Source organism: Oncorhynchus tshawytscha, linkage group LG21 (genome assembly GCF_018296145.1).
Source record: "Oncorhynchus tshawytscha isolate Ot180627B linkage group LG21, Otsh_v2.0, whole genome shotgun sequence".
Lineage (NCBI taxonomy): Eukaryota > Metazoa > Chordata > Actinopteri > Salmoniformes > Salmonidae > Oncorhynchus > Oncorhynchus tshawytscha.
This window is the reverse complement of record NC_056449.1, coordinates 37266341-37291344: the sequence shown is the minus strand read 5'-3', so window position 1 is coordinate 37291344 and position 25004 is coordinate 37266341. Positions and strand designations below refer to the sequence as shown.

Genomic DNA, 25004 nt, shown 5'->3' with positions numbered 1-25004 from the left:
TCCCAGATCTTCCCTCCCTCCCCCAGTCCCAGATCTCCCCTCCCCTCCCTCAGTCCTAGATCTCCCTCCCCTCCCCTCCCTCAGTCCCAGATCTCCCTCCCTCAGTCCTAGATCTCCCCTCCCCTCCCCCAGTCCCAGATCTTCCCTCCCCTCCCCCAGTCCCAGATATCCCCTCCCCTCCCTCAGTCCCAGATCTCTCCTCCCCTCCCCCAGTCCCAGATCTTCCCTCCCCTCCCCCAGTCCCAGATCTCCCCTCCCCTCCCCCCCAGTCCCAGATCTCCCCTCCCTCAGTCCCAGATCTCCCTCCCTCAGTCCTAGATCTCCCCTCCCCTGGCTGGACCGAACCATGTGTTGTTATTGTTGATGTGTTCATTACTTCTTGAACATGTCCTGCAGAGGTCCAGGGAGGAACTTGAGGACGGTGTCCAGAATGCTCTCCTCATCCTCGTCGTCCTCGTCTCCGCACCCGGCTGGGATGGCCTTCTTGGCGCGTGTCAGAGACCCCTCACAGGCCTGCTCCATGGCTGCCTTCTCTTCCGCCTCCTTCTCCTCCTTCTTCTTCAGTCCATACTGCGCGGATAAAGGGCAGGGAGTTAACACTATGCAGTATATACTGTATGAGGATGTCACTTTCAAAGAAGTAACGCCCCCCACCCCCCTGTTGAGGTCATATGGTGTTCCACAAGGTTTGATTCTTGGACCTATATTGCCTTCAGAAAGTATTCACACACTGACTTTTTCCACATTTTGTTGTGTTACAAAGTGGAATTAAAACGTGTTGAATTGACATGTTTTTTTGTCACCTGCCTACACACCATACCCCATAATGTCAAAGTGGAATTATGTTTTAAGATGGGGTTTTTTACTAATAAAAAAATGAATAAGTATTCAACACCTTTGTTATGGGGCTGTTCAGGAGTAAACATTTATTTAACAAGTCACATAATAAGTTGCATGGACTCGACAAAACCTATTCCCCCTCAGGAGACTGAAAAGATTTGGCATGGGTCCTCAGATCCACAAAAGGTTATACAGCTGCACCATCGAGAGCATGCTGACCGGTTGCATCACTGCCTGTTATGGCAACTGCTCGGACTCCGAAAGCAAGGCACTACAGAGGGTAGTGCGTACGGCCACATCACTGGGGCCAAGCTTCCGGCCATCTAGGACCTCTATGCCAGGCGGTGTCAGAAGAAGGCCCTAAAAATTGTCAAAGAATCCAGCCACCTTAGTCATGAACTGTTCTCCCTACTACCGCATGGCAAGCGGTACCGGAGCGCCAAGTCTAGGTCCAAGAGGATTCTAAACAGCTTCTACCCCCGGGCCATTTGACTTCTGAACAGCTAATCAAATGGCTACCCAGACTATTTGCACCCCCCTTACGCTGCTGCTACTCTCTGTTAATTATCTATGCATAGTCACTTTAATAATTCTACCTACATGTACATATTACCTCAATTACATTGACTAACCGGTGCCCCCAGCACATTGACTCTGTACCAGTACCCCTGTATATAGTCTCCACATTGACTCTGTACCAGTACCCCTGTATATAGCCTCCACATTGACTCTGTACCAGTACCCCTGTATATAGTCTCCACATTGACTCTGTACCAGTACCCCCTGTATATAGTCTCCACATTGACTCTGTACCAGTACCCCTGTATATAGCCTCCACATTGACTCTGTACCAGTACCCCTGTATATAGTCTCCACATTGACTCTGTACCAGTACCCCCTGTATATAGTCTCCACATTGACTCTGTACCAGTACCCCCTGTATATAGCCTCCACATTGACTCTGTACCAGTACCCCCTGTATATAGCCTCCACATTGACTCTGTACCAGTACCCCCTGTATATAGCCTCCACATTGACTCTGTACCAGTACCCCCTGTATATAGCCTCCACATTGACTCTGTACCAGTACCCCTGTATATAGCCTCCACATTGACTCTGTACCAGTGCCCCTGTATATAGCCTCCACATTGACTCTGTACCAGTACCCCTGTATATAGCCTCCACATTGACTCTGTACCAGTACCCCCTGTATATAGCCTCCACATTGACTCTGTACCAGTACCCCCTGTATATAGCCTCCACATTGACTCTGTACCAGTACCCCTGTATATAGCCTCCACATTGACTCTGTACCAGTACCCCCTGTATATAGCCTCCACATTGACTCAGTACCCCCTGTATATAGCCTCCACATTGACTCTGTACCAGTACCCCCTGTATATAGCCTCCACATTGACTCTGTACCAGTATCCCCTGTATATAGCCTCCACATTGACTCTGTACCAGTACTCCCTGTATATAGCCTCCACATTGACTCTGTACCAGTACCCCTGTATAAAGCCTCCACATTGACTCCTTACCAATACCCCTGTATATAGCCTCCACATTGACTCTGTACCGGTAGCCCCTGTATATAGCCTCCACATTGACTCTGTACCAGTAGCCCCTGTATATAGCCTCCACATTGACTCTGTACCAGTACCCCTGTATATAGCCTCCACATTGACTCTGTACCAGTACCCCCTGTATATAGCCTCCACATTGACTCTGTACCAGTACCCCCTGTATATAGCCTCCACATTGACTCTGTACCAGTAGCCCCTGTATATAGCCTCCACATTGACTCTGTACCAGTACCCCCTGTATATAGCCTCCACATTGACTCTGTACCAGTACCCCTGTATATAGCCTCCACATTGACTCTGTACCAGTACCCCCTGTATATAGCCTCCACATTGACTCTGTACCAGTACCCCTGTATATAGCCTCCACATTGACTCTGTACCAGTACCCCCTGTATATAGCCTCCACATTGACTCTGTACCAGTACCCCTGTATATAGCCTCCACATTGACTCTGTACCAGTACCCCCTGTATATAGCCTCCACATTGACTCTGTACCAGTACCCCCTGTATATAGCCTCCACATTGACTCTGTACCAGTACCCCTGTATATAGCCTCCACATTGACTCTGTACCAGTACCCCATGTATATAGCCTCCACATTGACTCTGTACCAGTACCCCCTGTATATAGCCTCCACATTGACTCTGTACCAGTACCCCTGTATATAGCCTCCACATTGACTCTGTACCAGTACCCCCTGTATATAGCCTCCACATTGACTCTGTACCAGTACCCCTGTATATAGCCTCCACATTGACTCTGTACCAGTACCCCTGTATATAGCCTCCACATTGACTCTGTACCAGTACCCCCTGTATATAACCTCCACATTGACTCTGTACCAGTACCCCATGTATATAGCCTCCACATTGACTCTGTACCTTACCCCCTGTTATTCCACATTGACTCTGTACCAGTACCCCCTTTTAAAACTGCATTGTATATAGGTTAAGGACTTGTACCAGTAAGTATATAGCCTCCACATTTGACTCTGTACCAGGTCTAACCTGACTTGTATACCCCAGTATTTCATTGACTGTACCAGGTCTATACCTCCACATTGTCTTACCAGTACCCCCATTAGCCTCCACATTGACTCTGTACCAGTGCCCCCTGTATATATCCTCCACATTGACTCTGTACCGTAATACCCTGTATATATCCTCCACATTGACTCTGTACCAGTACCCCCTGTATATAGTCTCCACATTGACTCTGTACCGGTACCCCCTGTATATAGTCTCACTATTGTTATTTTCTGCTGCTCTTTAATTACTTGTTATTCTTATCTCTTACTTTTTACTTCTCTTTTTTTCTTTTTAAAACTGCATTGTTGGTTAAGGGCTTGAAGTAAGTAAGCATTTCACTGTAAGGTCTAACCTGTTGTATTCAGCATTTCACTGTAAGGTCTAACCTGTTGTATTCAGCATTTCACTGTGAGGTCTAACCTGTTGTATTCAGCATTTCACTGTAAGGTCTACTACACCTGTTGTATTCAGCATTTCACTGTAAGGTCTACTACACCTGTTGTATTCAGCATTTCACTGTAAGGTGAACCTGTTGTATTTGGCGCATGTGACAAATATAGTTTGATTTGATTTGACTCACTCTATGTGCAATAATAATGTTTACCATGATTTTTGAATGACTACCTCATCTCTGTACCCCACACACAAAATGATCTGTAAGGTCTCTCAGTTGAGCAGTGAATTTCAAACACAGATTCAACCACAAAGACCAGGGAGGTTTTCCAATGCCTCATAAAGAAGGGCACCTATTGGTAGATGGGTAAAAATAAGAATTCTAACATTGAATATCCCTTTGACCAATACACATAGTCAGCACAAAGATACAGGTGTCCTTCCTAACTCAGTTGCCAGAGAGGAAGGAAACCGCTCAGGGATTTCACCATGAGGAGAATGGCAACTTTAAAACAGTTAGAGTTTAATGGCTGTGACAGGAGAAAACTGAGGATGGATCAACAACATTGTAGTTGCTCCACAATAACAAATCTAAATGACAGAGTGAAAAGAAGGAAGCCTGTATAGAATAACAATTTTCCAAAACATGCATCCTATTTGCAACAAGGCACAAAAGTAATACTGCAAGAAATGTGGCAAAGTAATTAACTTTTTGTCCTGAATTCAAAGTTTTTAGTCTGATACAACACAATACTGAATCATGTATAGTGGTGGCTGCATCATGTTATGGGTATGATTGTAATCATTAAGGACTGGGGAGTTTTCAAGGATAAAATAAAATATGGAATGGATCTAAGTACAGGTAAAATCCTAGAGGAAAACCTGGTTCAGTCTGCTTTCTACCAGACACTGGGAGATGAACTCACCTTTCAGCAGGACAATAACCTAAAACACAAGGCCAAATCTACACTAGAGTTGCTTACCAAGTGGTCAATGAATGTTCCTGAATGGTTGAGTTACAGTTTTGACTTAAATCTACTTGAAAATCTATGGCAAGACCTGAAAATAGTTGTCTAGTAATGATTAACAACAAATTTGACAGAGCTTGAAGAATTTTGAAAATAATAATGGGCAAATATTGTACAGTCCAGGTGTTGAAAGCTCTTAGAGACTTACCCAGACAGTCTCACCACTGAAATAGCTGCCAAAGGTGATTCTAACATGTATTGACTCATGGGTGTGAATACTTATGTAAATGAGACATTTCTGTATTTCATTTTCAATAAATGAGCAAAAATGTCTAAAAACATGTTTTCACTTTGTCCTTATGGATTATTGTGTAGATGAATTAGACACAAAATCTATTGAATCCATTTTGAATTCAGGCTGTAACACAGCAACATGTGGAATAAGTCAAAGGGTATGAATACTTTCTGAAGGCTCTGTACATTATTTCTAATTTACATTAAAGGGGCAATCTAGGGTTAAAAGAACAACAAAACACGTTTTTAGGTACAGTATACAGGGGAAAGTTGGAGCTGGAGAAATGTAAGAGTTTTTTAAAAAGGGGGCGGTGTGTGGGGGGGGGCTACATTGAATGTAAAATAGTTTCAGACTAGTTTGTGGACTGCTGCAGTGCTCACCTTGTCTCTGATGGACTGTCGTACTACTTCTCTTTCTGCCTCCATTTTCCGGTGCTTATCCTTCCTCTCCTCTTCCTGTTGTCTCAGTGCCTCCTGTCTCTCCTCCTCTTCCTCCTTCTTCTTCTTCGCGACCTCTGGATCCTTCTCCTCCTCTCCTCCTAACATTTTCCCCATGTCTTTAGTGGCCCCTTGAGGAAACAGTCACACACACAGAGCCAGAAGTCATTCAATTAAAATACTGTAGACAGGTGTGTGCCCTTTCCAAATCATGTCCAATCAATTGGATTTACCACAGGTGGACTCCAATCAAGTTGTAGAAACATTTCAAAGGTTTTTTCAATAGAAACAGGATGCACCTGAGCTCAGTTTTGAATCTCATAGCAAAGGGTCTGAACACGTATGTAAAAAAGGTATTTGTGTTTTTAATTTTTTAAACATTTGCAGAAAAAGCTAAACGTAGAAAAAGGGGCGGGGTCTTGAATACTTTCCAAATGTACTGTATATGATCATCAGGGGCGGCAGGGTGGCCTAGTGGTTAGAGTGTAGAGGGGGCAGGGTGGCCTAGTGGTTAGAGTGTAGAGGGGGCAGGGTGGCCTAGTGGTTAGAGTGTAGAGGGGGCAGGTACCCTAGTGGTTAGAGTGTAGAGGAGGCAGGTACCCTAGTGGTTAGAGTGTAGAGGGGGCAGGTACCCTAGTGGTTAGAGTGTAGAGGGGGCAGGTACCCTAGTGGTTAGAGCGTTGGACTAGTAACCGGAAGGTTGCAAGTTCAAATCCCCCGAGCTGACAAGGTACACATCTGTCTTTCTTCCCTGAACAAGGCAGTTAACCCACTGTTCCTAGGCCGTCATTGAAAATAAGAATTTGTTCTTAACTGACTTGCCTGGTTAAATAAAGGTTAAATAAATAAAAATTAAAAATAAGGCAAAGATCTTGATCTGTATTTAAAGAAGAGTGGTGAATTCCCTCCTTAGAATGCTAAAGGGTACTTTCAAGCTTCAAGAATGAGATATTAATCAATTAGGCCTAATGCTAATTCAGTTAAGGTCCATTTATGTCTTTGAAGTAAAAAAAGAGGGTGGTCGTAGTGAGATTTCCATGAACTTGATGGATCGAATCCCTGAGCTGACAAGGTAAAAAAATCTGTCGTTCTGCCCCTGAACAAGGCAGTTTAACACACGGTTGTTACGCCCTGACCATAGAGAGCCCTCGGTTCTCTATGGTGTTTAGGTCAGAGCGTGACTAGGGGGGTGTTCTAGTCATTCTATTTCTATGTTGGTGTATGGTTCCCATGGTTCCCAATTAGAGGCAGCTGGTAATCGTTGCCTCTAAATAAGGGATCATATGTAGGAAGCCCTTTCTCCCACCTCCATATTGTGTTTTGTGTATTTGCATGTAGCACCACTGATGTCACAGTTCGTTGTTTGTTTATTGTTTTGTTTGGAAGTTTCGCTTTATTAAAAGATGTGAAACTTTAATCACGCTGCGCCTTGGTCTGTCTCTCATACCGATCGTGACAACTGTTCCTAGGCCGTCATTGTAAATAAGAATTTGTTCTTAACTGACTTGCCTAGTTAAATAAAGGTAAATTAAATACATGTTTTTAAAACTGTGGCTATGAATGTGCAATGTACATTTTATACAGTATAAACAAAGATGTTGTTCATCATTCTTAAAGGCCCAGTGCAGTCAAAAATGTGATTTTCCTATGTTATATATATTTCCAGACTGTACGGTTGGAATAATAATGTGAAATTGTGAAAATTATGATAATACACTTTTACTGTAAGAGCTGTGTAAAAAAAAACAAAAAAAACACCTGAAATGTCAGCCTGTTTTGGCGGGATGGAGTTTTGGCCTGCCTGGTGACATCACCTGTCGGTAAATGAGTTAACCAATAATAAAGAGTTTTCCAAACTTCGCAGAGTAAGCCAAACAACTTCTTCAAGGTCTCAGAGTGAGGGACGTCAACGATTGAAACGCTATTAGCGCACACCGCTAATTAGCTAGCCATTTGACACCGGTTACAGAGACAGCCTCTCTCCATTGGATATCACTGTCCTTTTACACATATCCTCCCCGTCCCTTGTGTCCAACTTGCCCTACACCATACCGTTAGTAGTTGGGTCACCATTTGTCCTTGCACACAAAGAATGCAATTTGGAGCTAAGTGCTAAAGTGGTCTCTCGTCATACATTCTTTGACTTGATGGTAATTATTTTTTTAATACCTCAATTATATATTCTAACAAAGCTCTCGTTTGACATATTCAGAGGAATGGGAAGGACACAGACTGGGACAAATCATCCTTCAACAGTCTTATGAATCACCATAACTAACCCTTTGACTGCATGGCAAACAGCGTGTTTTATATAGCTTAGCGTGAAAACAGATAGATAGAGAGAGAGAAGGGGGAGAGAGAGACAGAGAGAGAGAGAGAGACAAAGAGAGAGACAGAGAGAGAGAGAGAGAGAGAGAGAGAGAGAGAGACACAGAGAGACAGAGAGAGAGACACAGAGAGACAGAGAGAGAGAGACAGAGACAGAGAGAGAGACACACAGAGAGAGAAGGGGAGACAGAGAGACAGAGAGAGAGAGAGAGAGAGAGAGAGAGAGACACACAGAGAGACAGAGAGATACAGAGAGAGAGAGAGAGAGAGAGAGAGAGAGAGAGAGAGAGAGACAGAGAGACAGAGAGACAGAGAGAGAGAGAGAGAGAGAGAGAGAGAGAGAGAGAGAGAGAGAGAGAGAGAGAGAGAGAGAGAGAGAGAGAGAGAGAGAGACACAGAGAGAGAGAGAGAGAGAGAGAGAGAGAGAGAGAGAGAGAGAGAGAGAGAGAGACAGAGAGAGAGAGAGAGAGAGACACAGAGAGAGAGAGAGAGAGACACAGAGACACAGAGAGACACAGAGAGAGACACAGAGAGACACAGAGAGAGAGAGAGAGAGAGAGAGAGAGAGAGAGACAGAGAGAGAGAGACACAGAGAGACAGAGAGAGAGAGACACAGAGAGAGAAGGGGAGACAGAGAGAGACACAGAGAGAGAAGAGAGAGAGAGAGACACAGAGAGACAGAGAGAGAGAGAGAGAGACAGAGAGACACACAGAGAGAGACACAGAGAGAGAGAGAGAGAGAGAGAGAGAGAGAGAGAGAGAGAGAGAGAGAGAGTATATTAGAGAGAGAAACAGGGGACATGGCCCATTGGGTTCCACAGGCTGCTAGTCAAAAGGCTGTTGCTGCTGAAAAATGTGTTAGGGACGGGGGGAAGATTGGAGAATGGAACTCATTTGAATAATGGATGACCCTCATTGGTAAATCATGCCCTCGTATGTCAAAAGTAAACCTGAATGTTGGACACTTTGGGATTAACTTTTAAAATGATGACCAGCATCAAGAAGAGCTCATGAAGATATACTGTAGCTAGGCTGTTTCTCAAATGGCACCCTAATTCCTACATAGTACACTTCTTTTGACCAGAGAACATGCCTGACTATTACAGGTATATTACTATTACAGGTATTATATTACTATTACAGGTATTATGTTACTATTACAGGTATATTACTATTACAGGTATTATATTACTATTACAGGTATTATATTACTATTACAGGTATTATATTACTATTACAGGTATATTACTATTACAGGTATATTACTATTACAGGTATTATGTTACTATTACAGGTATTATATTACTATTACAGGTATATTCCTATTACAGGTATATTACTATTACAGGTATTATATTACTGTTACAGGTATTATATTACTATTACAGGTATATTACTATTACAGGTATATTACTATTACAGGTATATTACTATTACAGGTATTATGTTACTATTACAGGTATTATGTTACTATTACAGGTATTATATTACTATTACAGGTGTTATATTACTATTACAGGTATATTACTATTACAGGTATTATATTACAGGTATTATATTACTATTACAGGTCTTATATTACTATTACAGGTATTATATTACTATTACAGGTATTATATTACTATTACAGGTATATTACTATTACAGGTATATTACTATTACAGGTATATTACTATTACAGGTATTATATTACTATTACAGGTATTATATTACTATTACAGGTATTATATTACTATTACAGGTATATTACTATTACAGGTATTATATTACTATTACAGGTATTATATTACTATTACAGGTATTATATTACTATTACAGGTATATTACTATTACAGGTATTATATTACTATTACAGGTATTATATTACTATTACAGGTATATTACTATTACAGGTATTATGTTACTATTACAGGTATTATATTACTATTACAGGTATATTCCTATTACAGGTATTATATTACTATTACAGGTATTATATTACTATTACAGGTATTATATTACTATTACAGGTATTATATTACTATTACAGTATATTACTATTACAGGTATATTACTATTACAGGTATATTACTATTACAGGTATTATATTATATTACTATTACAGGTATTATATTACTATTACAGGTATTATATTACTATTACAGGTATATTATATTACAGGTATTATATTACTATTACAGTATATTACTATTACAGGTATTATATTACTATTACAGGTATTATATTACTATTACAGGTATTATATTACTATTACAGGTATATTACTATTACAGGTATATTATTACAGGTATTATATTACTATTACAGGTATTATATTACTATTACAGGTATATTCCTATTACAGGTATTATATTACTATTACAGGTATTATATTACTATTACAGGTATTATATTACTATTACAGGTATTATATTACTATTACAGTATATTACTATTACAGGTATTATATTACTATTACAGTATATTACTATTACAGGTATTATATTACTATTACAGGTATTATATTACTATTACAGGTATTATATTACTATTACAGGTATTATATTACTATTACAGGTATTATATTACTATTACAGGTATTATATTACTATTACAGGTATTATATTACTATTACAGGTATATTACTATTACAGGTATTATATTACTATTACAGGTATTATATTACTATTACAGGTATATTACTATTACAGGTATTATATTACTATTACAGGTATATTACTATTACAGGTATTATATTATATTTATTATTACTATTACAGGTATTATATTACTATTACAGGTATTATATTACTATTACAGGTATTATATTACTATTACAGGTATTATATTACTATTACAGGTATTATATTACTATTATATTACTATTACAGGTATTATATTACTATTACAGGTATATTACTATTACAGGTATTATATTACTATTACAGGTATTATGTTACTATTACAGGTATTATATTACTATTACAGGTATTATATTACTATTACAGGTATTATATTACTATTACATGTATTATATTACTATTACAGGTATTATATTACTATTACAGGTATTATATTACTATTACAGGTATTATATTACTATTACAGGTATATTACTATTACAGGTATATTACTATTACAGGTATTATGTTACTATTACAGGTATTATATTACTATTACAGGTATATTACTATTACAGGTATTATATTACTATTACAGGTATATTACTATTACAGGTATTATATTACTATTACAGGTATTATATTACTATTACAGGTATTATATTACTATTACAGGTATTATATTACTATTACAGGTATTATGTTACTATTACAGGTATATTACTATTACAGGTATTATATTACTATTACAGGTATTATATTACTATTACAGGTATTATATTACTATTACAGGTATATTACTATTACAGGTATATTACTATTACAGGTATTATATTACTATTACAGGTATATTACTATTACAGGTATTATGTTACTATTACAGGTATTATATTACTATTACAGGTATTATGTTACTATTACAGGTATATTACTATTACAGGTATTATGTTACTATTACAGGTATTATATTACTATTACAGGTATTATATTACTATTACAGGTATTATATTACTATTACAGTATATATATCTGGAACTTTTAGCATCATACCATAACAGATGCCATGAGTGGTCAGTCTCATGGTGAAGATATAGCATCTGAGTGAGCCGGTTATGACTATCAACTATGTATATACAGTATATTTAACTGTATTCTATGATATATATATATATGTGTATTATATGATTGATATATATGTCAATATATATATATCAATATACATATATATACATATATAACTGTATTCAATGATATATCATACAATACAGTTATATCTATATCTATCTATCTATATAACTGTATTCTATGGTAGGTATAACTGTATTCTATGCGCTATATATTTAACTGTATTTTATGGTAGATATAACTGTATTCTATGATAGATTTAACTGTATTCTATGGTAGATATAACTGTATTCTATGGTAGATATAACTGTATTCTATGGTAGATATAACTGTATTCTATGGTAGATATAACTGTATTCTATGGTAGATATAACTGTATTCTATGATAGATTTAACTGTATTCTATGGTAGATATAACTGTATTCTATGGTAGATATAACTGTATTCTATGGTAGATATAACTGTATTCTATGGTAGATATAACTGTATTCTATGGTAGATATAACTGTATTCTATGGTAGATATAACTGTATTCTATGGTAGATATAACTGTATTCTATGATGTATTCTATAGTAGATATAACTGTACTCTATGATTGATATATATATATTTAACTGTACCCCCAGTCCCCCAGATCCCCATCCTAACTCAGCCCTCCATCTCACAGCCTCCCAGGCCAATGACATTACAATCTGCACCAAGGCCAGACCAACCACATGAAAGGTCATCCCACCGCCACAGCCTCTTTCCAGGAAGGCAATCTGCACCAAGGCCAGACCAACCACATGAAAGGTCATCCCACGGCCACAGCCTCTTTCCAGGAAGGCAATCTGCACCAAGGCCAGACCAACCACATGAAAGGTCATCCCACGGCCACAGCCTCTTTCCAGGAAGGCAATCTGCACCAAGGCCAGACCAACCACATGAAAGGTCATCCCACGGCCACAGCCTCTTACCAGGAAGGCAATCTGCACCAAGGCCAGACCAACCACATGAAAGGTCATCCCACGGCCACAGCCTCTTTCCAGGAAGGCAATCTGCACCAAGGCCATCAGTGGAAAGGAGGATTGGATTGGTAAGAGAGGTCTAAATGTAGTTGTATTACCTATAGTTATTCAACTGGAAGTTGATTTAATAATTACAGAGTTCACCCGCAGTGACAAGTAAATCTACACAGCTTATACACAGCAGGTAGCCTAATGTTTAGAGCGTTGGACTAGTAAGCCAAAGTTTGCTGGATCAAATCTCCGAGCTGACAAGGTAAAAATCTGTCGTTCCGCCCCTGAACAAGGCAGTTAACCCACTGTTCCCCAGTAGGCTGTCATTGTAAGTAATAATTTGTTCTTAACTGACTTGCCTAGTTAAATAAAGGTTAAATAAAAAAGTAATAGATATAAATGATGGAGCTCTATCTGAGTCTATAGGTTGAGTTGACTATAGATATAAATGATGGAGCTCTATCTGAGTCTATAGGTTGAGTTGACTATAGATATAAATGATGGAGCTCTATCTGAGTCTATAGGTTGAGCTGAATATTGCTTCTCTCTGAGACCTAGAACCAGAAACTGGTCATAAATTGTGAGCATTTAATTCCTTGATACTGATCATAGCTTTACATTACAGTATGTTGTCTACAATAAGTTTACCAGGCAACTTGTTTGACTTGTTTATAGTTTAGCAGTTCTTCCAAATTCAGTTTTGTATTTTCAAGATGTCAAGAGGTACGTGCTCCACTGAGGACAAACATCAGATCCCACGCATGGTGAACAGATGTCCATAATATTGACACGTTCATATAGCAGTGTATACAGTACTTACCACCTAAGGCTTGCTTCATCACAAAATTCATGGTTCCTTCTGATACTCTGGTCTTCTACAGACAAACACAACTGTGCATGTAGTCACCCCTTCTTTACCAGGTCTCTGTTGCCTTCCGCAGTCTGTGTGTACCTCTTGATCCAACCTGGGGAGACAAAGGAGAGAGAAAGACAAAACAGTTTTACCGGAAGATGTTAGCAAAGGATATGGACAGTGGCTAGGTATGGTTGAGGCGGTAGGGCTTGTGTGTGTGTGTATGTGTATGTGTGTGTGTGTGTGTGTGTGTGTGTGTGTGTGTGTAGAGCATAAAGATGTTTCAATCTCTATGTTGTGGAGTCTATGTCTCCGTCAATACATCATCACTGAGCTCTATTATAACAGAGTAGATTTCCTGCTACAGTATATCCTCACTGAGCTCTATGAGAACAGAGTAGATTTCCTCCTACAGTAAACCATCACAGCTGCTGCTGGATATTTCACCTCCTAGATGTCACTCTGGTCCCCCATTGAAAGACAATCCCATTCCCCAGAGGCCCCTAAGATCAATATTAAGGGTCCTCTTTTTTGTTGTTGAGAGGCGAGGGGTCATAAGTGGTTTGGGATGACAGTGACTCGGTGCTTGAGACCCAGAGGGGTTAAGAGAAGAGCCTCATGTCCATAAACACACAGTGGGCCTGATGAGCTCCAGTCAAGAGCTGTTGAGATGTAGGCTTGCGTCCCAAATGGAACCATGTTCCTTATATAGTGCACTACTTTTAGGGCTCTGGTTAAAAGTAGTGCACTATGTAGGGAATAGGGTGTACTTTGGGATGCATCCCATATTCTATAGGGCATCAGCACTGAGCTGAGTGCTCTCCCTGCATTAGCCACTCCTACTCTTCATCTGGGAAAGGTATCTCCTGTTAACAAGAACGTATTATAATGGAGATAGTGGCAACAGCCACCTACATTAGAATAGAGTGTGTTTTATATTCTGCTTACTTGTTGTCATAGAGTAGAACCCTGTCCAGGTGTAGATGGTTGTTGTTATAGAGTAGAACTATATGCAGGTGTAGATGGTTGTGCAGGTGTAGATGGTTGTGCAGGTGTAGATGGTTGTTGTTATAGAGTAGAACTATATGCAGGTGTAGATGGTTGTGCAGGTGTAGATGGTTGTGCAGGTGTAGATGGTTGTTGTTATAGAGTAGAACTATATGCAGGTGTAGATGGTTCTGCAGGTGTAGATGGTTGTGCAGGTGTAGATGGTTGTTGTTATAGAGTAGAACTATAGAGTAGAACTCTATGCAGGTGTAGATGGTTGTCCAGGTGTAGATGTTTGTTGTTATAGAGTAGAACTATAGAGTAGAACTCTTTGCAGGTGTAGATGGTTGTGCAGGTGTAGATGGTTGTTGTTATAGAGTAGAACTATATGCAGGTGTAGATGGTTGTCCAGGTGTAGATGGTTGTTGTTATAGAGTAGAACTATAGAGTAGAACTCTATGCAGGTGTAGATGGTTGTTGTTATAGAGTAGAACTATATGCAGGTGTAGATGGTTGTGCAGGTGTAGATGGTTGTGCAGGTGTAGATGGTTGTGCAGGTGTAGATGGTTGTGCAGGTGTAGATGTTTGTGCAGGTGTAGATGGTTGTTGTTAAAGAGTAGAACTATAGAGTAGAACTCTATGCAGGTGTAGATGGTTGTGCAGGTATAGATGGTTGTGCAGGTGTAGATGGTTGTGCAGGTGTAGATGGTTGTTGTTATAGAGTAGAACTATATGCAGGTGTAGATGGTTGTGCAGGTGTAGATGGTTGTTGTTATAGAGTAGAACTCTATGCAGGTGTAGATGGTTGTCCAGGTGTAGATGGTTGTTGACTGTACAACCCCAAGAAGTCAGTCCAGACCCAGTTTTTTTTTATCAACGGCAAACTTGATGACCCTAAAAAGCTTCAAGTTGATAGGCCATTGTGAAATGGATTTACAAAAGATTTAAATGGACACGTAAAATCTGATTTCCTGATTCATCAATAACTCCGTCATCTCTTAACCAATCCCTTAGCTTTGTTGTTAGTTGGACTCATGGTTCATGAGAAGAACTTTTCCAAAATATCCAAGATGTAGGAAAATCTGTCCTGCCGGACCATATGGGTTTCTTGAGACAAATTTGTTCAGCATGAGAAAAAACAACTTCATCCAAAGTTTCAAGTCTCTAGGTCAGTGGTATTCAAACTCGGGGGTCGTGGGGGAACTGCAGTGGGGTTGCCAAATATACAGTATATAAACTCAGCAAGAAAAGAAACTGTACTGTCAACTGCGTTTATTTTCAGCAAACTTAACATGTGTAAATATTTGTATGAACATAACAAGATTCAACAACTGAGACATAAACTGAACAAGTTCCACAGACATGTGACTAACAGAAATGGAATAATGTGTCCCTGAACAAAGGGGGGTCAAAATCAAAAGTAACAGTCAGTATCTGGTGTGGCCACCAGCTGCATTAAGTACTGTAGTGCATATCCTCATGGACTGCACCAGATTTGCCAGTTCTTGCTGTGAGATGTTACCCCACTCTTCCACCAAGGCACCTGAAAGTTCCCGGACATTTCTGGGTGGAATGGCCCTAGCCCTCACCCTCTGATCCAACAGGTCCCAGACATGCTCGATGTGATTGAGATCCGGGCTCTTCGCCCGCCATGGGAGAACACTGACATTCCTGTCTTGCAGGAAATCACGCACAGAACAAAACAGTATGGCTGGTGGCATTGTCATGCTGGAGCATCACGTCATGAGCCTGCAGGAAGGGTACCACATGAGGGAGGAGGATGTCTTCCCTGTAATGCACAGCGTTGAGATTGCCTGCAATGACAACAAGCTCAGTCCGATAATGCTGTGACACACCGCCCCAGACCATGACAGACCCTCCACCTCCAAATCGATCCCGCTCCAGAGTACAGGCCTCGGTGTAACTCTCATTCTGCGACTCGTCAATGAAGAGCACTTTTTGAGAGCCCTTTTTGTAATCAAACCCTCTAATCGAACCCACAAATGCTGATGCTCCAGATACTCAACTAGTCTAATGAAGGCCAGTTTCATTGCTTCTTTAATCAGAATAACAGTTTTCAGCTGTTCTAACATAATTGCAAAAGGGTTTTCTAATGATCAATTAGCCTTTTAAAATGTAAATATCATTGTAACACACCTTGTCTTCAGTGACGCTCCTTTAAAGGTTGATGAATCTAATGACTATATTTGGGGAGAAACAATGAATACAGCACCTGTGTGTTCCGTACAGAGCTCCAAACTGTCTTCCCTCCTACTGCACTCTGATTGGCTGAAACAAGCCAGATAGCTTTACAGTGACAGGTTTTAGGGGTTGCTACCAGGACAACCACTTCTTACATCAGCTAGAGGCAGTGAGAGAGAAGGGAACCCAGAACCTTTGTTCTGTCAGGACAGGAGGTGAAACAGCAGCAGCTGCAGGACCAGACCAGGTCAGGGAGAAGGAGGAGCAGGAGGAGGAGGACCAGGTCAGAGAGGAGGAGGAGGACCAGGTCAGAGAGGAGGAGGACCAGGTCAGAGAGGAGGAGGAGGAGGAGGAAGAGGAGGAGGACCAGGTCAGAGAGGAGGAGGACCAGGTCAGAGAGGAGGAGGAGGAGAACTAGGTCAGAGAGGAAGAGGAGGACCAGGTCAGAGAGGAGGAAGAGGAGGACCAGGTCAGAGAGGAGGAAGAGGAGGACCAGGTCAGAGAGGAGGAGGAGGAGGACCAGGTCAGAGAGGAGGAGGAGGACCAGGTCAGGGAGGAGGAGGAGGAGGACCAGGTCAGAGAGGAGGAGGAGGACCAGGTCAGAGAGGAGGAGGAGGACCAGGTCAGACAGGAGGAGGAGGAGGACCAGGTCAGACAGGAGGAGGAGGAGGACCAGGTCAGACAGGAGGAGGAGGAGGACCAGGTCAGACAGGAGGAGGAGGACGAGAGAGAGGAGGAGGAGGAGGAGGAGGACCAGGTCAGACAGGAGGAGGAGGAGGACCAGGTCAGAGAGGAGGAGGAGGCATGAGATGCTTACTAAGCGAGGCCCATCATAGCGAGGACCATGGTAGTGAGGCCCATCGTAGTGAGGCTCATGGTAGTGAGACCCATCATAGCGAGGTCCATGGTAGTGAGACCCATAATAGCAAGGCCCATGGTCATGAGACCAATCATAGCGAGGCCCATGGTAGTGAGACCTATCATAGAGATGCCCATGGTAGTGAAACCCTAACATAGCGAGTCCCATGGTAGTGAGGCCCATGGTAGTGAGGCCTCTCATAGCGATGCCCATGGTAGTGAGACCCTATCATAGCGAGGCCCATCGTAGTGAGGCCCATGGTAGTGGGACCTATCATAGCGAGGCCCATCGTAGTGAGGCCCATAGTAGTGAGATCTATCAAAGCAAGGCCCATCATAGCGAGGCCTATGGTAGCAAGGCCCATCGTAGTGAGGACCATGGTAGTGAGGCCCATCATAGCGAGGCCCATCGTAGCGAGGCCTATCATAGCGAGACCATGGTAGTGAGACCTATCATAGCGAGACCTATCAGTGCTTCTACAATGATTGTGGACCAGAGCAGAGCATTACTCTGCATACGAGCAGAAAATATTTTTAGATAGGTCTCAATAACATTTTTTCAGTCATCTGTCTGGTATTGTACTGTCCCAGTCTCAACAACATCTCTCAGTCATCTGTCTGGTATTGTACTGTCCCAGTCTCAACAACATCTCTCAGTCATCTGCATGGTATTGTACTGTCCCAGTCTCAACAACACCTCTCAGTCATCTGTCTGGTATTGTACTGTCCCAGTCTCAACAACATCTCTCAGTCATCTGCATGGTCTCAACAACACCTCTCAGTCATTGTGGTATTGTACTGTCCCAGTCTCAACAACACCTCTCAGTCATCTGTCTGGTATTGTACTGTCCCAGTCTCAACAACACCTCTCAGTCATCTGCCTGGTATTGTACTGTCCCAGTCTCAACAACACCTCTCAGTCATCTGTCTGGTATTGTACTGTACAGTCTCAACAACATCTCTCAGTCATCTGTCTGGTATTGTACTGTCCCAGTCTCAACAACATCTCTCAGTCATCTGTCTGGTATTGTACTGTCCCAGTCTCAACAACATCTCTCAGTCATCTGTCTGGTATTGTACTGTACCAGTCTCAACAACATCTCTCAGTCATCTGTCTGGTATTGTACTGTCCCAGTCTCAACAACATCTCTCAGTCATCTGTCTGGTATTGTACTGTACCAGTCTCAACAACATCTCTCAGTCATCTGTCTGGTATTGTACTGTCCCAGTCTCAACAACATCTCTCAGTCATCTGCATGGTATTGTACTGTGGCGCTAATTTGTTTGTCTGGAGTGGTTCAATGAGCCCACAATGGGTTTTCTCCTCCTAGTGAAATAAAAGAGAGAAAGCCAAGTGCTGCTGGCCGGTAAGTGGCCTATCGGCGACCTCAGAACCAGGTTCCTGGGGTCTGTTAGTGGCCTATCGGCGACCTCAGAACCAGGTTCCTGGGGTCTGTTAGTGGCCTATCGGCGACCTCAGAACCAGGTTCCTGGGGTCTGTTAGTGGCCTATCGGTGACCCCAGAACCAGGTTCCTGGGGTCTGTTAGTGGCCTATCGGTGACCTCAGAACCAGGTTCCTGGGGTCTGTTAGTGGCCTATCGGTGACCTCAGAACCAGGTTCCTGGGGTCTGTTAGTGGACTATCGGTGACCCCAGAACCAGGTTCCTGGGGTCTGTTATTGGCCTATCGGCGACCTCAGAACCAGGTTCCTGGGGTCTGTTAGTGGCCTATCGGTGACCTCAGAACCAGGTTCCTGGGGTCTGTTATTGGCCTATCGGTGACCTCAGAACCAGGTTCCTGGGGTCAGTTATTGGCCTATCGGTGACCTCAGAACCAGGTTCCTGGGGTCAGTTATTGGCCTATCGGTGACCTCAGAACCAGGATGCATACAAATCCCTTCGGCAAATTCGTCCACGACGCCATCTTGTTCCTACCGTCTTTTTGGCAGAAACTCAAACAGGATGTACCAGAGACTAGACCCCATTCAACGCTGGTCTGACCAATCGGAATCCACGCTTCAAGATTGTTTTGATCACGTGGACTGGAATATGTTTGGGTCAGCCTCAGAGAACAACATCGACTTGTACTCTGACTCTGAGTGAGTTTATAAAGACGTGCATTGGAGATGTTGTACCCACGGTGACAATTAAAACCTACCCAAAACAGAAACCGTAGATGGATGGAGGCATTCGCGCAAAACTAAAAGCGCTAACCACCGGTTTTAACCATGGAAAGAGGTCTAGGAATATGGCTGAATATAAACAGTGAAGTTATTCCCTCCGCAAGGCAATCAAACAAGCAAAATGCCGATACAGGGACAAAGTGGAGTTGCAATTCAACAGCTCAGACACAAGACGTATGTGGCAGGATCTACAGGAAATAATGGACTACAAAAAGAAAACCAGCCACGTCACGGACACTGACGTCACACTTAGAGACAAACTAAACACCTTCTTTGCCCGGTTTGAGGATAATACAGTGCCACCGTTGCGGCCCGCTAACAAGGACTGTGCCCACCCTCTCTCCTTCTCCGCGGCCGTCGTGAGTAAAACATTTAAACATGTTAACCCTCGCAAGGCTGCTGGCCCAGACAGCATCTCTAGTCGCGCCCTCAAAGTTTTAAAGATGCACAATCGAGAGCATCCTGTCGGGCTGGATAACAGCCTGATACGGCAACTGCACCGCCCTGAACCGCAAGGCTCTCCAGAGGGTGGTGCGGTCTGCACAATGCATCACCGGGGGCAAACTACCTGCCCTCCCAGACCTCAACCACCTGAGCCACAGCCTGTTCACCCTGCTATCATCCAGAAGGCTAGGTCAGTACAAGTGCATCAAAGCTGGGACCGAGAGACTAAAAAACAGCTTCTATCGCAAGGCCATCAGACTGTTAAATAGCCATCACTAGCCGTCTACCACCCGATAACTCAACCCTGCACCTTAGAGGCTGCTGCCCTATATACATAGACATGGAATCACTGGTCACTTTAATAATGGAACACTAAATCAATTGATTGCCTTACAGAGGGAATAACTACACTGTTTGCATTTGACCATATTCCCAGTCCCTTTGCCATGGTTAAATGCAGTGGTTCAGGCTTTCAGTTTTGTGCGAATGCTGACATCTATCCAATATTTTTGGTTTGGGTAGATTTTAATAGCCACAGTGGGAACAACATCCTCTGTATATGTCCTGATGAACTCAGTCACTGTGTCCATATACAAGTCAATGTTGTTCTCAGAGGCAACACGGAACATATCCCAGTCTGCATCATCAAAACAATCTTGAAGCATGGATTCCGATTGGTCAGACCTGCGTTGAATAGACCTTAGCACGGGTACTTCCTGTTTGAGTTTCTGCCTATAGGAATGGAGGAGCAGAAAAGAGTTGTGATCTGATTTGCCGAAAGGAGGGCGGGGGAGGGCCTTGTAGCCATCCCGGAAGAGGGAGTAACAATGGTCGAGAGTTTTTGAAGCGCGAGTTCTACAGGCAATGTGTTGATAGAACTTCAGCAGCGTTTTCCTCAAATTTGCTTTGTTAAAATCCCCAGCTAAAAATAAATGCGGCCTCAGGATATGTGGTTTCCAGTTTGCACAAAGTCCCGTGTAGCTCCTTGAGGGCCATTGTGCTATTGGCTTGAGGTTGAATATACACCGCTGTGACTATAACTGAAGATAATTCTCTTGAGAGGTAATATCTGCAGTGTTGTGAAGAATGTGAACATTTCAGCTCACTGAACAACCCCCCTGGTGTCTTGTCTCATTGCCCCCCTGCTGAGAGGTGCCAAAGCAGAGTAGTGGCGATGGTTTGAGTCTCACTTGGAGGTCCTGGGAACTCCCTCTACACGGTGGGGTCTATATAGCCCCTGTCAAAAGGATGCGGTGTTCTCATCTTCAACACCTAGCGTAACAACAACAGTGTTGATCTGTACTGTTAGGCTACCGTAAACACTAAACAGGAAAATATTAATGGCGTGCTGCTGACTACTTGTGGAAACAATAATTGACCATTTTGAGGGTATGCCAACACCAATCCATTATCATAATTTGACTATCTCAGTTTGTCTGCGAATGACTATGATGTCACTACAGTGTATGTTACTGTGCTGTGTGTGTAGATTACAAGCTTTATCCATGCAGTTCTTAGGGACCAACAGCATACCATTTCAGCTACAGATGACAAACTCTATTCATTATCTGTTACCATTTCAGCTACAGATTAGAAGCTCTATTTATTATCTGTTACCATTTCAGCTACAGATTAGAAGCTCTATTTATTATCTGTTACCATTTCAGCTACAGATTAGAAGCTCTATTTATTATCTGTTACCATTTCAGCTACAGATTAGAAGCTCTATTTATTATCTGTTACCATTTCAGCTACAGATTAGAAGCTCTATTTATTATCTGTTACCATTTCAGCTACAGATTAGAAGCTCTATTTATTATCTGGTACAATTTCAGCTACAGATTAGAAGCTCTATTTATTATCTGGTACAATTTCAGCTACAGATTAGAAGCTCTATTTATTATCTGGTACCATTTCAGCTACAGATTAGAAGCTCTATTCATTATCTGGTACCACTTCAGCTCTAGAAGATCTATTCAACTACAATCAGCTCCTCTGGTCAAAAGTAGTGCACTATAACAGGGAATAGGGTGCCATTTGGGAAACACCATGTCTACTGGGTACTGAAATACAGACTGAACCTGATCCTTTGAACCTGTATGACAACTGTTGGGGAATAATCAGAATTGGTTGGTAACATAGGTAAGATGTTTTATATTCATCATATGTTTGTAAGTTACTTCTCATCAGAATGTGTTTGTATAATACTGTGGCGGGGTTGCAGTATCTGTTCTATGTCAAGACTAAGTTGTTTGGGCCGGAGAGAGGGGAGAGGTCAAGCGTGTATCTCTTGGCTCCACAATGTCTGTGTGCCAGTCAGTGTGTCTCTGTGATCTTGTCAAGATAGGATGGATTTGATATATGCCTGTTGATATGGAGGATTTGTTTATGGTTCTGAGTTTGAGAAGGAACATAGTTTAGGAGACAAAGCTGAAGGATTTATTATGTCTATGCTGTCTGGATATGTGTGTCTTTTGCTATTAAAGGATCTCAGCTGCAATGTGTGGGGGACTCTCAGAGAATTCATTGATAGACACTGAATTGATCTGAGAGTCACAGGGTTGTGATAGAGCTCATATAATTAAAGATGGACTTTGATAACTAACTCTGATTTGTGTGTGTTTTGCTCTCATGATTTGGTAAATAGAGGAAATTTCCACGACACAACATCCTCATCACAGGCTCCTAAAAGGGATCATTTGTCCAGGTAATTGTAACAGGAGTATTTATGGTTCAGCAGCTCAGTCCCTGCCTGCAGCTAGGCCTCTTTTTTTCTCTCTCTCTCTCTCTCTCTCTCTTTTTCTCTCTCTCTCTCTCTCTCTCTCTCTCTCTCTCTCCTCTGCTGCACTCCTAACAGAATAGAACGCACACAGGAATCGTCAAACCATCTCCACATCTGTCATCTACAGCCCACTTTTGACAAGATGATTAATCTCCTTCCAACTAGGTGACAGGCAAGCCTGGGTGGCATTTTACCCTCGGCATCTGCTGGAGGCTAGTATTGCAGCTATACAATTATTACAACATATACTGTAAGTGTCTTACGTGAACATTTTTTTTGTTGCATTGGATGTATAGAAGGCAATCTATGTAGTCTTAAAAGTGATTGAAAGGTTGTGAATGAGCTCACTGAATTTCATGAAATCTTTATCCAAAATGTTCTCGCACTTACATGAATGAACTGTAGGGTTGGCTGCCTCCAAGCTCTGATAGGCTACTGTACACGCACTTTTCTGAAGGCTGTATACTTATGTATTCTCTCTCTCACACACTCTCACACTCACCCACCCACCCACACAGTGTGAGTGCATATAGCATGAATATTTAGGCTAATCCATTCAGCATAACATCAAATATTTAAGGTGTCCATAACATGAGATCTGGTCCATTTCAACAGACTGGTAACCTACACCCTCAACAAAAACACATTGGTCTACGCATACAACATACCTATATAAAATGCATGTATAACTTGAACAACCCAATCAATACATGTTCAGACCGATCGCTCATCGAATAGAGCGTCTCAGTAGACTATCTAATTCATGCACAAAAACCGCCCATTGACGAAAAACATCAGCGCCACACACGCATCTCTCTTTTCTCCCCCGCCGCTCAATAGCTTTGAGGAGGACACACGTTTTCACCCCACCTACTGCCAGATATGGCGGTAAAATAAGCAACAACCATGATCACTCTTTACATTTTTTCTAACAACATGGTGCTGAAAGTAACAACTCAACACGCCTTGAAACCAGCGCGTGCTCAACCCTCTCTCCACTGTCGACTCCAGTTCGCACCACCAGTAGCCTAGCTGGTTTCAGTACCAGGCGAGTGGAAAGTCAAAACGTGTTCCCAGCTATGGTAAACACCTGTTCCTCATTGATCGGAGAAAGGGGTGCGTTATATGAGTTGTTTTACAAACCTTGGAGCAGCTGGAGAAAGTCAGGCGGCGTCTCTCTCGGTCCCCAACCAACCAGTCTGTCTGTTCTCCACCGTTTGGTGATGAGTAGTATCGCCCGCCCTCAGTCCCGACCACCCACTTCACACTACCATTTCAAGCTACTCCAAAAATACAACACAAAAAAAATGACAATTTACATCGTTCACATTTTTTGTATCTTCTAGAATTGTTGAAATCAACTGCATATAATCTGGATGTAGTGCATTTCATGGACACCAAATGGTTATTTCTGGTCATGGATGTGACTTTTTGTGAAATAATTTTCATGGAATCAAAGCCTAAGGGTTAACTTGCTTTAGAGATGGATAAAGATTGTTTACATTGGACCCAATATGCTATTTGGCAGACTTCAGTAGAGAACATATAGGCCTACAGAACAGGCAGACTTCAGCAGAGAACCTATAGGCCTACAGAACAGGCAGACTTCAGTAGAGAACCTATAGGCCTACAGAACAGGCAGACTTCAGTAGAGAACATATAGGCCTACAGAACAGGCAGACTTCAGCAGAGAACCTATAGGCCTACAGAACAGGCAGACTTCAGTAGATAACCTATAGGCCTACAGAACAGGCAGACTTCAGTAGATAACCTATAGGCCTACAGAACAGGCAGACTTCAGCAGAGAACCTATAGGCCTACAGAACAGGCAGACTTCAGTAGAGAACATATAGGCCTACAGAACAGGCAGACTTCAGTAGAGAACAGTAGATAATATAGGCCTACAGAACAGGCAGACTTCAGTAGAGGCCTACAGAACAGGCAGACTTCATAGATAACCTATAGGCCTACAGAACAGGCAGACTTCAGCAGAGAAACCTATAGGCCTACAGAACAGGCAGACTTCAGCAGATAACCTATAGGCCTACAGAACAGGCAGACTTCAGTAGAGAACCTAGGCCTACAGAACAGGCAG

General features: G+C 42.0%; 1 protein-coding gene across 1 annotated transcript; it reads right to left on the bottom strand.

Annotated features, from left to right (window-relative positions):
• Positions 1-319: 319 nt before the first annotated feature.
• Positions 320-24131, bottom strand: cplx2 (complexin 2). Its single transcript, XM_024382512.2, has 4 exons — positions 24053-24131; positions 13421-13565; positions 5492-5679; positions 320-570 (listed from the first exon to the last, which is right to left on the bottom strand). The coding sequence occupies exons 2-4, from the start codon at positions 13449-13451 to the stop codon at positions 373-375; spliced, it is 417 nt and encodes a 138-aa protein (XP_024238280.1). The 5' UTR covers positions 13452-13565; positions 24053-24131; the 3' UTR covers positions 320-372.
• Positions 24132-25004: the final 873 nt, after the last annotated feature.